The 14475-nt window shown below is 40.9% G+C and overlaps 2 protein-coding genes across 8 annotated transcripts; both read left to right on the top strand.

Moving 5' to 3' along the window:
* The first annotated feature begins 2074 nt into the window (after positions 1–2074).
* On the top strand, positions 2075–8221 carry si:ch211-196f2.3 (mucin-12). The gene is made up of 11 exons (XM_068588119.1): positions 2075–2192; positions 3144–3208; positions 3349–3394; positions 3490–3545; positions 3803–3924; positions 4285–4347; positions 4718–4889; positions 6265–6426; positions 6525–6613; positions 7330–7566; positions 7715–8221. Exons 2-10 carry the CDS (start codon positions 3144–3146, stop codon positions 7521–7523), a joined length of 969 nt encoding a protein of 322 aa, XP_068444220.1. The 5' UTR covers positions 2075–2192; the 3' UTR covers positions 7524–7566; positions 7715–8221.
* Positions 8222–11849: 3628 nt separating this feature from the next.
* On the top strand, positions 11850–14475 carry LOC137792163 (tRNA-splicing endonuclease subunit Sen54-like). Of its 7 annotated transcripts, none has more exons than XM_068587680.1 (5): positions 11854–12394; positions 13199–13384; positions 13497–13560; positions 14062–14173; positions 14328–14475. In XM_068587680.1, exons 1-5 carry the CDS (start codon positions 12339–12341, stop codon positions 14351–14353), a joined length of 444 nt encoding a protein of 147 aa, XP_068443781.1. In that variant the 5' UTR covers positions 11854–12338; the 3' UTR covers positions 14354–14475. The 7 variants fall into 7 exon arrangements, 6 of the variants coding, with proteins under 6 accessions (XP_068443780.1, XP_068443781.1, XP_068443783.1 ...); XR_011078085.1 differs by having other exon boundaries at positions 11876–12394; positions 13868–14173; XM_068587679.1 differs by having other exon boundaries at positions 11850–12394; positions 13259–13384; positions 14062–14475.

The following is a 14475-nucleotide window of genomic DNA, read 5'->3' as shown; positions in this document are numbered from 1 at the left end:
TCACCTCCACAACTGATGTATTTGGTACTACTGAGGCAACAACTGTGCAAACAGATATTACAACTACAACTGATGGATCTGGAAGTACCGAGGTAACAACTGAACAAACTGAACTCACATCCACAACTGATGGATCTGGAAGTACCGAGGTAACAACTGAGCAAACTGATGTCACCTTCACAACTGATGGATCTGGAACTACCGAGGTAACAACTGAGCAAACTGATGTCACCTCCATAACTGATGTATTTGGTACTACTGAGGCAACAACTGTGCAAACAGATATCACAACTACAACTGATGGATCTGGAAGTACCGAGGTAACAACTGAACAAACTGAACTCACATCCACAACTGATGGATCTGGAAGTACCGAGGTAACAACTGAGCAAACTGATGTCACCTCCACAACTGATGTATTTGGTACTACTGAGGCAACAACTGTGCAAACTGAAGTCACCTCCACAACTGATGGATCTGGAAGTACCGAGGTAACAACTGAGCAAACTGATGTCACCTTGACAACCGATGGATCTGGAAGTACCTTGGTAACAACCGAGCAAACTGATGTCCCCTCCACAACTGATGGATCTGGAAGTACCGAGGTAACAACTGAACAAACTGAACTCACCTCTACAAATGATGGATCTGGAAGTACCGAGGTAACAACTGAACAAACTGAACTCACCTCCACAACTGATGGATCTGGAAGTACCGAGGTAACAACTAAACAAACTGATGTCACCTCCTCAACTGATGAATCTGGAAGTACCGAGGTAACAACTGAGCAAACTGATGTCACCTCCACAACTGATGGATCAGGAAGTACCAAGGTAACAACTGATCAAACTGATGTCACCTCAACTACTGATGGATCTGGAAGTACCGTGGTAACAACTGAGCAAACTGATGTCACCTCCACAACTGATGTATTTGGTACTACTGAGGCAACAACTGTGCAAACTGAAGTCACCTCCACAACTGATGGATCTGGAAGTACCGAGGTAACAACTGAGCAAACTGATGTCACCTCCACAACTGATGGATCTGGAAGTACCTTTGTCACAACTGAGCAAACTGATGTCACCTCCACAACTGATGTATTTGGTACCACTGAGGCAACAACTGAGCAAACCGATGTCACCTTGACAACTGATGGATCTGAAAGTACCTTTGTAACAACTGAGCAAACTGAAGTCACCTCTGCAACTGATGGATCTGGAAGTACAGAGGCAACAACTGTGCAAACTGATGTCACCTCCACAACTGATGTATTTGGTACTACTGAGGCAACCACTGTGCAAACAGATATCACATCCACAACTGATGGATCTAAAAGTACCGAGGTAACAACCGTGCAAACTGATGTTACCTCCACAACTGATGGATCTGGAAGTACTGAGGTAACAACTGAGCAAACTGAAGTCACCTCCACAACTGATGGAGCTGGAAGTACCAAGGTAACAACTGAGCAAACTGATGTCACCTCCACAACTGATGGATCTGGAAGTACCGAGGTAACAACTGAGCAAACTGATGTCACCTCCTCAACTGATGGATCTGGAAGTACCGAGGTAACAACTGAGCAAACTGATGTCACTTCCACAACTAATGGATCTGGAAGTACCGCGCTAACAACTGAGCTAACTGATGTCACCTCTACAACTGATAGTTCTGATACTACTGAGGCAACAACTAGGCAAACGGATGGCACATCAACAATTGATCAATCCATTAAAACTGACGTAACAACTCTGCAATCAACCACACTTTCAACTCACCCACACACTCATCCACCATCTTCAGCTCCAACAAAACCACCTACAAATCCAGAAACTCTGCCAACCACTGAACCTACAATAAACACAGCTGAGCCATTAATATGTATGAATGGAGGAATTTCCAATGGATACAATTGCACATGCCTTCTTGGATTTAATGGAACTATTTGCCAGTTTGTTGTTGATCTTGCGCCAGGTAATATAGTTTGTTTTGGGTAATTATTGTATGTTTTAAAAGTCTTTCCAATTTTTTGTTGTTTTTCAAAGTCAATTCAACGTTAGTTTCTCTTTACAGCTACAATCCCTCGAAAAGTAGTTGTTAATCTGGTGATCAACGAGGAATATAATGTCAAATATGAGGACCAAACATCAAGTGAATACGAAGAATTTGTTGGAAACTTCACCGACCAGGTGAGATACATGGATACAGCTTGCTATTTAAAAGCAATATCAACAGTGGAAACTTTGTCTTTTTTGTACGCTTTCCTTAAAAGAATATATTATAAGCCATTTTTAAAGTCCAATCTGTACTTCCAAGAAACAATTACATCGGTCACATGTTAGATAAATAGATATATAGATAGATGGATGGATGGATGGATAGATAGATAGATACTTTATCAATCCCTCAAGGGGAAATTATTTACAGGTTATGTAGTAATATTGAAAAAAAGGCACGATATATATATTAAAAAAAAATAGGGTATGTTGTCCACTGCTGCCTCTGCATTAGCTGATTGAGGAACGTACAACAACAACAATTCTCTTGCCAAATAATGTGGATGCACGCATCCCCACGGCTCGAACTTCAATGTTCAATGTCTGGGCTACAAAAACATTCCTTCACACACACATGGGATTGCACCCCCTCTTGTTCACATACATTGCAACGCCAACACCCTTCTACGTAGATTTATCTCATTCATTGTATTTATGCAATGCCAAGTTTAAATTAACACAATTTGTTGGACTATAATTAATAGACTAGAGGAATTTTAGGATGGCATTGTAAAATTGTGTTTCAGAAATGTATCTCACTGTACAACAAACATAACAGTTCAGGACTAGAGATATCACGTATGTTAGACTGGAAAAACTATTATCTAACAGGCAGTGTTACCTGTAAGTTGCTTAAAAAATAACAATACCATTTCCAACAACACAAACGGCCCAGGACAGAGGGTTATCGCATGGGGAGAGAGCATCACATTCAAAAGTCACCTCCGATTTTGTGCCTGTATATCACCCCTTGTGGCATATTATATTTTATCTCTCCAAGTTAGTTGATTATCATTAAAACATAATTTTATATGACCCATGGTACTTTGAAGACATTGTGTATTTCATTTTGTCATTTCTCAGATGGAGAAATATTACCTGGCAAAGAAGATAGAAAACTTCAAAGAAATTGTGGTAATTAGTGTGAGGTAACTTCAAATTGTCAAAGTCAACTCCAATACACAGATATTATTTGAACGTGTTTGTACACACTTTTAACATAATGCTGGTTTACCAATTATCAACTTTATTTTCTAAAGAACATTTTTCTCTTGTTGTTTTCTCCTAGCCGCGGAGAACCTATAGCCAGATTCTTAAAAAACACTGTGGATGAAGTAAGGCAATTCCAACTATTCAAACTTTTCCAGCAGTGCATTGAGTCAGAGATGAGGTCTAAAAACTGGTCATTATTTCTTTATTTTTATTTCAGATACAATTGTGGGATGAAGCCATCGCTATCTACAGTATCACAACAAGAGCAGACAGGTAAAGAAGAATGGACATAAAAAAAATGTTTTGCTATATAAAATATTTACAAATGTATATAATGAATAGCAGTTGGGTAGACTGAGGGTAAAGTGAAGCAGCACTGGATTCACATTCAGATGTAATGATTCACATTACATAGCTGAACGAATGAGGTTGTGAAATGAAGCATTTTATTAATTCTCACATTTCATATTTTGAATGATGTTACTTTAGTCTTACTGAAATTGACATGTACAAAATGATTTCTGCCTCAGCGTTAGTGTCACACATGATGTGGTTCTGGCGATTCTAAATAACGCTAGTGCTGAGCAACAATATGAGGAGAACGTTGAAGCAATTCAGGAGGCTGTTGGCAGCCTGGTTAGCTGCACAGAAGGTAAGACAGAACATTCAAATATATCTATACACAGTTGTATGTATGGATGTATGCTCATGGTGAACTATTGTTGTCTATCGTCCATATATTTCATTAAAAGACCAGAAATGTCAAGCCTCTGTTAACGTATCAATGTCATTAAGATTCATCCTGTGGGGACCATGAACATCTGTTCTAATTTTCTGTTCATGTAATAGTTGAGACATTTTAATCTGGACCAGAATTGATTGGCTAAAAAGACAGTGATTATCATCAAATGTGATCAAATAAATTCTCTGTTTATGTTTTTCTTGCCAGAATACAGCCACCTGTATGTACTGTACACATGGCAAAGTAATTTTTTATCTTCTGAATTTCCAGATTGTCCTAATTTCAACATCACCGCTCCGCCCAGATTGAATACAACGGAGGCTGATTTGGAATGTCAGTATATTTTGTTAATATTTAGCTTTATTGCATGTCATAAAATTCATATTGCGATACTTGTGATATTTCTTTTTTTACATCAAACACGAGTGAGCTGTATTGATATTGGAAGTATTCAGATTTACACAGAGTGTACCTTTTAAATGACATTATTCAAATTCGTAAAAGTATTTTAGAACAGATAGACTCTTTTTTTGTGTTTACAATTCCCTCTGGCAACAGATCTGAAGTTTTTGTGGAACAACTTTTTTAGCAGTACTAATCTATGTATTTTTATTCATTACAAAACTGGAAGTAACAGCTAATGTCACATGCAGTCTTTAACTCTGTTTCTTTGATTATCTTCCCTCCCCCTGTCATGCACCAGTGGTCTGTGAACAGTTTGTTAACAATACAGATATTGCTAAATACTACCAACCCGTGCCCATTGATGGGATGATCACATGCTTGACCGTGTGCCATAGTCGACATTCACATCATAAAAGATGCTACAACAAGGGAATCTGCACAGTGTACAAAGCCACTGGGCCGCTTTGCCAGTAAGTGTGTGTGTGTGTGTGTGTGTGTGTGTGTGTGTGTGTGTGTGTGTGTGTATGACTTCTTACCAACATCTCTGAACATACAGCTTAATTCTTGTCATCAGTTCAAACTAAATTATCCACAGACAGAGTTATTGTATCATTGAAGGTTCAATTCACCTCATAAGTGGAATCTTAAATATGAGAAGAGGTTGGTCTTTAAAGAGAATGTGTGTAACAAACATTCAGGGGGATTATTGGAAGATATTGCATATAATATTCATTAAAATGTTTATATCAGATATATAATTACCCAAAACTAAGAATCGTTCTGTCAGCTTAGAAAAAAAAACATTCATACCTACGGAGGAAGTGGGTCCACCATTTTATATGAAGGTAGCAGTGCTTTCGAAAACCCTGGTATTAAATGACTTTGACTTTGAAAATAGGCCCCAGCGAGGAATAATTAAAGATCGTACTGATTCTCGTACTAATGCATTTCATTAGTACAGTGATAGTACTTTATTGTTATGATGTTATTTATTGCTCTCTGGGGGGCTGAGGTTCTCCAACTACACACACGCACCCATAGACACACACACACACACACACACACACACACACACACACACACACACACACACTAGGTGACGTGAAGGGGACGTTTGATACTCTGTGTGCAATAAAATATTTGCGAGTGAAAAGACATCTGCGAACATGTAAACAAAGGGGAAACCTAATTCACTTGGCCACGGCTGCCATGTTTACACTAATGTTACTTCTCTGCTGGCTGAGACAAAGCAGACACAGGACAGGTGGACAGATGACAGAAGAAACGACAGTCCGTGTAAACTTCACTCAGAAATCTTAATATTTTATTTACATTATTTTTTTCAGAGAGCTAATGTCTTTATATAGTGACTTTGCTGTGGTAAACATAACTATTGTCGCTTTGGGGAAAAACACATATCTAAATTTTTTTTTAAAAGAATAATTGTATCTTATATATCTTGTATCTTATATTTTATAACAACGATTTAGTGATGTAGAAGAACTGAGTATTGAAAATAGTTGCCCCTAGTTGTACTAAAATTCTAAAGATCCCTACCTGAAGGCCACCGTAGTTCTCTGACACATTTGGAAAGGAAGTTGCTGATCTGAGGGGTATTTAGTTGGTTGCAACCTGCCACAAACCATGCCACTAAAACGTACACACTGTCCCTTTAAATGATCAAATCTAGCTAAAAGCCTATTCTACATTACTTAATTCCTTATTTATATCAGGATATGGATCCCTGAATCTGACAGATTGAATGAGGTTTGGTGTATTGATGATTTAAAGCTGCTTTTTGTCTCCTCCTGGTCGCCGTAGGATAACTGTGTTCTTCATTTCCAGGTGTCACAACATAGATGCAACGTGGTACTTGTACGATGACTGCAGCCTCCCTATACACAGGACTGCTTTCTATGCCGGGCTAAGTGTGACCCTTGCTTGTCTTCTACTGACAATGGGAGTCTTGACTGCTTTCTTACTGAGGAACAAGCAAAGGCAAAAGAGGTATGTCGGGTATTACTGGATGTCAATCAGCACACACGTGTCTGTGTTTTGTTCCGTAATGAGCGGCTCTGACAGAACCTAATCTGCTGTGTCTGCAGGAAAAGGGACATTAAAGAACAGCTGGTGAACCAGTGGCTGGATGAGGACTTTGAGTGGCAAAGATCCAGCACTGACAGTCACAATCCTGGTAATTAATTGACTGCACACATACATCCACACACCAGATAATTTGTGTTATACAGATCAATATACTTGTTATTACATCCATGGCGGTCAAGTTTAAAATGTAATATGTTTGCATTGTGTCTGTTTGTCTGTTTGTCTGGTTGCTGGCGCAATATTTGAATATGCTTCATGTGCTTGTTCTCTGGGAGGAGTGAAGTTCATTGGCAAAGTTGTTATGCTATGAAGGAATGCTGACAAGCTGATTCAAGGGTACTGCTTCTCATACCTTATTGCTTAAATAAGGTACCGAGAAGTGGGAGAACCACTGAGCGATACCAATCATTTCAGCGGTGGCATCAAATGACATAAAAAATTTGCATACAAAAAATGTTTTATTTCATCCAACATCCACATGTTATTGGCCTTGTTTTTATTCTGTCAGCATACAGTAGCATACAGTTTTCAACAGTAAGTGAGCCAGAGTTAGCCATAAAATGCAGATTTGCTAAAAAGAGCTTGACCTGTGTGTGTGGTTGCAGCTATTGTGTATTTGTGCTTGTTGGATTACTGATGGCCATTTGATCCGATGTTCATATAAAGACACTAATGTTCGGGCAGCTTGAGAAAAAACATGCATCTGCTTTATAGCCTGTGTGATGGCCGTTCTTGGCATAAAATGGCATTTAGTGGTTTTAATGATGCTCCAATGACCCCCCCATACTGGTGTGCTACCTTTAGGAGATTCCAACAACCTCGCTTACACACACGAAGAGTCAGCCAGCGACAGTGGGGACCGAACTGTTTACAGACAACCTGCCACCGGACCATCTATGGATACTGACGACAGAGAGTTGGGCTCGGCGGCGAGTATCTACTCGCTGGAGTCAGATACACCATACAGACCCGATAGTCTAACTTATAATACTATGTAATTTTCTAATGAAACCTGACGGAGACATCTCACCCAAGCAGCTGGTCAGTGCACGTCTAGAAAATCAGAAGATATTCTATTAATAATAACCATACACTTTGATGTTTACTTTACTTTCATTTAATTTCATTGATTCTAATATGTCATGTCATTACATTAATTTGATTATTTAATTTCTTCCTTTCTCCACAGATAAGCATGGGCATGCCTCAGCGTAGAACGTCCTGGGACGCCTGAGCAGTCCAATAAAAGCTGAGACATGTAGTTGAAGCTCTCGCACAAGTTCAGTCAGGAAGACAACCCCCTCACTCATACTGCTCCCCCACCTGCAGCACACATCCAAACCGGAGATCACCTTTAGAAGAGTCATTGATCTATCAGCTGTTTAACAGCTGTGCCCCAGTCATCTGCGCAGGGTCACGCCCTTCTTGTTCGCCTATCAGCCTGCTGCCGTCTCCTTTTAAATATGCCGTCTCCCCGCCTCTCGTGTCCTGATGCATCCACCTCCTCAGACGCAGCACCCTATCTACATCTTCAGCAACTCCAGCAGAACCTCCTGCCACCACCACCAGTTTCTGGATTCCTCGGCGGGTGGAGGGGATCTACAGATTGCTGCCGCACAGGGCGACACAGCACAATCTCAATCTCTTTGTGGAGTTCAAGTGCCAAATACATTCTGTGTAACCCATGACGCATCATCTGGCCCAATAAACATTAACTACTAATCACAAAGAAAGTCTCTCGTGATTGAAATTACAGAACCACAGCAGATGTAAGAAGAAAACATAGCTATTTCAAGTATATAATCAGTTGCTCTTATGTCTCCATGTATATACACAAACACTTTCATGATATGAGTCTTTAATGAGATTGTGGTGCATGCATATACTACTCATTATATGAATAATTTATGTCGTATTCATTGAATGTGCTGTAACTCTGTTACGTTGTTCATTCTGTACACATGACATTGATGACACATGATATTGCTTCTGTCCATCCGGTAAGAGGGATCCTCCTCTGTTGTTCTTTTGAAGGTCCCTTTTTTCCCTGTGAAAGGGTTTTTACTATCTTTATTTGAGTTTTATGTGTACAGATTGTAAAGTCCTCTTGGGCAAATTTGTATTTGTGATTTTGAGCCACACAAAATAAACTGAATTGAATTTAAAGCAACATTGACAAAAGTGACAGATGAAACGTGCATCATAGGTTTTGTACTGTCAGTGTGAAGCCACAGAGCGTCACTGTAGTCCTGTTTCATTTGAGCTTCCCGTCACTGCTGTGAAGTGAGGATACGTTACATGCAGGACTTTAATGTACTACATCGCAGAGGTCCATACAGTACTACATCTCAGAGGTACATGCAGGACTTTAATGTACTACATCGCAGAGGTCCATACAGTACTACATCTCAGAGGTACATGCAGTAATTTTCCTGTACTACATCTCAGAGGTACATGCAGTACTTTAATGTACTACATCTCAGAGGTACATGCAGTACTTTTACTGTAGTACATCTAAGAAGAACATGCAGTACTTATAGTGTACTACATCTCAGAGGTACAAGCAGTACTTATACTGTAGTACATCTCAGAGGTACATGCAGTACTTTTACTGTAGTACATCTAAGAAGTACATGCAGTACTTATAGTGTACTACATCTCAGAGGTACATGCAGTACTTATACTGTAGTACATCTCAGAGGTACATGCAGTACTTTTACTCTACTACATCTCAGAGGTACATGCAGTACTTTAATGTACTACATCTCAGAGGTACATGCAGTACTTTTACTGTAGTACATCTAAGAAGTACATGCAGTACTTATACTGTAGTACATCTCAGAGGTACATGCAGTACTTTTACTCTACTACATCTCATCTCTCTCTACTTTAATGTACTACATCTCAGAGGTACATGCAGTACTTTTACTGTAGTACATCTAAGAAGTACATGCAGTACTTATAGTGTACTACATCTCAGAGGTACATGCAGGACTTTAATGTACTACATCTCAGAGGAACATACAGTACTACATCTCAGAGGTACATGCAGTAATTTTAATGTAGTACATCTAAGAAGTACATGTACTTATACTGTACTACATTTCAGAGGTACATATAGTACTTTACTGTACTTTACTGTGTATTTACATACAAATGCAGAACATTTTTTACATTCATATAAATCATCGGAATGTGTTTGTGAATCCTTCTGTGTGCATTTGTAAAAAATAATAATCATAAAATGATGAGAGTTTCTTCTTTGCTCGTTTCGTCACACAGCGGTTGAAAACATGAAAGGATGGAATGTTCTTCTGTTCCACAGAGGTGTCTGAAAATATAGAAAGAAAACCGGATCACCCGGGAAAAAAAACTAAAACGATGAGTTTCTTTTTTGTTCGTTTCGTCACGCAGCGATGTAAAAAAGGGAGTTGAAGGAATTGTCAAGCGCCTTTCTTTCTTCTTCTGGATCGCCCAGGAAAAGATCAAAAACGACGCCTTATATGAAACTATATTGGTGTCCTCGCCTGGAAATGAATGAGAACAAGTTGCAGGTGCGCTGTCTCTGTCTTTTTTGGCGTCACGGAGCAGTTGAAAGCGTAGACGATGGACGTCACGATGGCCTCGTCCTCCATTCTCAGAGATATCAGACTCTGATCTGCTAGCGCACAAGGACGTCCCTGGGTTTTACGATGGTACGGTCAAGCTTTTTGTTAACAATGCTTGAAAACAGCTTTTCAACGATGACCCGCACAAACGTTTTCTTGTTTACATCGATCGTGGGTTCTGATTCCAAACTGGCGGTGTCCGGTGTTAAACCGTCAAACTCAAAGTCCGGAACTTCAATCGCAAGCGGTTCAATTATCTCACCTGACGGGACCTTCTCCACCTCGGCTGGATCCTCCATGACACCGACCCGATGTCTTCTGTGGCACACGGATGTGAAGAGGTTGCGGATGCACTGCAGCTTTGTCGTTTTTGGTGCCACGGAGTGGTTGAAGACTGTGACGATGGAAATAATGATCGCGTCGTCCTCCCTTTTCAAAGACAGCAGCACCTGATCCGCGCAGCACAGCCGTTTGCACGTGTCCTTGAAAATTAGCTTGTCGAAGTTCTTCAAGTTTTTCAGCGAAAGCTCAAAGTCGACAAGCTTGACTTCGGCCCACGACCTTTCTATGAGACGCAGGATGATGCCCTTGTGTTCTTTGATGATATGGCCCTGTGCTTTCTTAAAAATCCTCAAAAACAGCTTCTCAAGGTAGACGTGCACGAACGTTTTCTTGTTAACGTCGATCGTGGGTTCTGATTCCAAACTGCTACGATATTCGCCACCTTCCGTTCTATCGGCGGTGTCCGGTTTTAAACCGTCAAACTCAAAGTCCGGAACTCCAATCGCAAACGGTTCAATTGTCTCACCTGACGGGACCTTCTCCACCTCAGCTGGATCCTCCATGACACCGACCCGATGTCTTCTCTGGCACACGGATATGAGAAGGTTGCAGATGCACTGCAGCTGTGTTGATTTTGGCGCCACGGAGTGGTTGAAGACTGTGACAATGGAATTAATGATCGCGTCGTCCTCCCTTTTCAAAGACAGCAGCACCTGATCCGCGCAGCCCAGCTGTTTGCACATGTCCTTGAAAACTAGCTTGTCGAAGTTCTTCAAGTTTTTCAGCGAGAGCTCAAAGTCGACATCCTTGACTTCGGCCCACGACATTTCTATGAGACGCAGGAGGATGTCCTTGTGTTCTTTGATGTTACAGCCCTGTGCTTTCATAAAAATCCTCGAAAACAGCTTCTCAACGACGACCTGCACAAACGCTTTCTTGTCTACATCCATCGTGGGTTCTGATTCCAAACTGCTACGATATTCGCCTCCTTCCGTTCTATCGGCGGTGTGCTCGGATTTAACGTTGAGATTAATTATGTCTTCCTCTGTAAGCACGTTGGTTGAAAACTTCTGGGCCTAAAGTACGTTGGTATAAGACTTCTGGGCTTAAAGTACGTTGATTTGAGACTTCTGGGCCTCAAGTATGTTGGTTTAAAACTTCTGGGCTTAAGGTATCTTGGTTTAAAACTTGTTTGTTTAAAACTTTTGAGTTTAAAACTCCTGTCTTTAAACGACTGTGCGGTTTACAGATCTGAAAGTTTTCTGTCAATATACTAATTGGGTTGTTGAAGCGACTGACGTCACAACAAAATGCCTTTAAAGTATAAGCCTTGGTGCTAGGCCCCGCCCATTCTCCCCACCTCGCCAGGTTACTGTTGCTATACCTGTATAGACACAGTGCTCTCAAGTGTCACGCATTGAGCGTGACGGTCACGCATTTCGGTCTTAAATCACGCCCTCCCGCCACACATCGTATTTCTCACGCTGAAAAAAAAACTCCAGGCTCTTTAATGTGCCGCAGCGCGCAGACATGACCTGGTCGCGCGCTGCCCTCCCCACGGAGGAATCAAGACCCTCATCAGCCAATCAAAAAAAGAATTGGGCTACAGCCAATCAGAAAAACATATTTTTTGTTTCCGGGTAAAATGTAATGACAGGCGGGACTAGAGCTGTCCGGCGGTGCGTATTTGTCGTCGTCACCGTCTTTGTGTGAGATCGTTTGTCATGTTTTTTTTTATTTTAGAAAAAATAATTGTATTTTTATACTGCGAGGAATAGACATCCTAACCCACACTACTCTATACCACTCGTTGGTGCCTGTAACGCACCAATCGGTTGTTTTGCCAACCGCCAATAAAACCTCAGAGAAGAAGAAATCTGTGTCAAGCGCAGTAGCAGCCGTCTCGAGCTCGCTGGTTTAAACATGGCGGACCAAAACAAGAAGGACGCCGAGCCGAAGTTCTACAACGAGATATTAACGTGAGTGAGTTTCACTTACCGGGTAACGGTCGTACAGTTATCGACGAGCAGATATGTACTCGCCAAACATCGCCGTATATTTATATTATTTATATTGTGCTACGTGAGATTGACACTTTACATGACAAGCGTTTACAAGTTACGAGTCTGTCTGCCTGTCTGTCTGTCTGATCACATACGTTCATTTAAGTAACATTTTCAATGCAGTACTTTTAGATATTTGTACAGCTTGCTGTTGATAGTATTGCTGAGGTAAAAGCTCTGACTACGTGACATTTCGATTACTGTGTATATTTATACGTAATAAGCAGCAGATATATCCATTATAAAATAATTATAATTATTCGCGGTTTTACATAATATTGACTCCTTTTTAAACGTGAATAGGTAACAAAATATGTATAATGGCATGTATCTTTAAATATACATATAAATGTATATTTAAAGATGCATACATGTATATTAGAGGACATCATCCTGATCACATACATTCATTTAAGTAACATTTTCAATGCAGCACTTCTATATATTTGTGCAGCTTGGTGTTGATAGTATTACTGAGGTAAAGGCTCTGAATACACAACATTTCGAATAATGTGTATATTTTTAGGTCTTAAGATGAGATAGTCCTTTATTAGTCCCTCTGTGGGGTAATTACGGGATTACAGCAGCCCTTATATACAGAAATTTAAAGTAGAGATAAGTAAGTAACATACAGATGGAATTATAAAAATGTGTATAAAGTGTAAAAGTATAGAAGTATGAAAAGTATTACACCAGGTGAGGCTTGCCTTCATCTCCCAGTAAAATGACCAAAAGGCCCTGTCACAGTCCGTCTGAGCTGTTCGCCGTCCGGTCATGTAGCCGCAAGATCCTGGTCCGAGGGCAGAAGGACTTCTTCCTCGACGACTCGGACAAGCAAAGATGGCAACTGGAGAAGAGTCTGAACGAGCACTGGAGCCTCATATCGGAGGAGAGAGTGAAGAAGCTGTGAGTGACGGCCGAGAGCCGCCGCCGCCCCCGCCCACATGTGTACGAGCTGGTTCCTTTTTTTTTTTCTTCTGATAATGTAAAGTATTTGTCTGCTTTTGTTTCGCTGCAGAGGAAACCTGGTGAAGGCCACGTGGATTCCAAGTGAGCGGACGGTCGAGCTTCAATCTCCAGCTGTGAGTTCTGCAAACACACACACACACACACACATATACACACACACACACAAACACACACACACACACACACGAGAAAGAGAGCTGCACGACTATGGACAAGACCATCAGTAATACTAAATGTTATACTTCTATTTGTTATTGTTTTACAAGTGCTTTTTCTTATTCATAAAAACAGATAATTATTAAATAAAAGATTTATTTTTTAATAGTAGTCGCCCCCTGTTGGTCAGAAGAGAGAATGCAGCTTCATCACATGAAGCATAAACTTGCGATTAAGTCGTTGTTGTTATTTTCTCAATAAAAGGGCAAGTTTTGGCAGACGATGGGCTTTTTTGCCTCCGGCAAGCAGTGCCTCCTCCCCGAAGAGGCTCTCTACCTGATGGAGTGTGTCAGTGGCAGATCCAACCTGTGGTTTTCCCATCATCCTTAGTGTTATTCCCGCGTGTTTACACGGCACTTATGCCGTGTCGGGTGGTGATGGATGTCCTCTGTGAGCAGGGCAGCCTGCAGGTGTTCCACCACCAGCTGCCGCTGAGCATCCAGGATGGCTACGAGCCCCGCCCCGTTACCTGGGGTGGAAACGGAGCACCACGTAACCGAGCCTCTTCAGGTGAGAGAACACCTGGTACTGCAGGAGGCTCAGCGGGCCGAGGACAGGAAGCGTTCGTAGCCATCCTGGATACTCAGCATCCAGGATGAAGTCTTGTTTGGTCGTTCTGAAAACTTTCTGGAGATAAAATTGTACTTTTGCATGATTTCAACAGCTCCCACTGTTCTGCTGTCAAGATGAAAGGCGCTATGTTTTCTTCAACGATGTAAAAAAAAAAAAAGAACAACCAGTGTGACCTTGTGAACTTTTAAGTTGAGTCTGAGTGTTTTTTCTATTAAATATACAATTTTGTACAATTAAAA

This window comes from Clinocottus analis, unplaced genomic scaffold (assembly GCF_023055335.1).
Source record: "Clinocottus analis isolate CAN_PGR_092001 unplaced genomic scaffold, fCliAna1.0.p SCAF_21, whole genome shotgun sequence".
Lineage (NCBI taxonomy): Eukaryota > Metazoa > Chordata > Actinopteri > Perciformes > Cottidae > Clinocottus > Clinocottus analis.
This window is presented reverse-complemented; position numbering and strand designations above follow the sequence as displayed.

What these genes read in the sequence shown, in the direction of transcription:
- si:ch211-196f2.3 (XM_068588119.1), top strand. Translation starts at nt 3,144, where the DNA reads ATGGAGAAATATTACCTGGCAAAGAAGATAGAAAACTTCAAAGAAATT. An exon ending in GCCACTGGGCCGCTTTGCCA is followed by an intron (nt 4,890 to 6,264) that starts GTAAGTGTGTGT and finishes CTTCATTTCCAG; the next exon opens with GTGTCACAACATAGATGCAA. An exon ending in AACAAGCAAAGGCAAAAGAG is followed by an intron (nt 6,427 to 6,524) that starts GTATGTCGGGTA and finishes CTGTGTCTGCAG; the next exon opens with GAAAAGGGACATTAAAGAAC.
- LOC137792163 (XM_068587676.1), top strand. Translation starts at nt 12,339, where the DNA reads ATGGCGGACCAAAACAAGAAGGACGCCGAGCCGAAGTTCTACAACGAG. An exon ending in TTCTACAACGAGATATTAAC is followed by an intron (nt 12,395 to 13,198) that starts GTGAGTGAGTTT and finishes TTCATCTCCCAG; the next exon opens with TAAAATGACCAAAAGGCCCT. An exon ending in GAGGAGAGAGTGAAGAAGCT is followed by an intron (nt 13,385 to 13,496) that starts GTGAGTGACGGC and finishes GTTTCGCTGCAG; the next exon opens with AGGAAACCTGGTGAAGGCCA.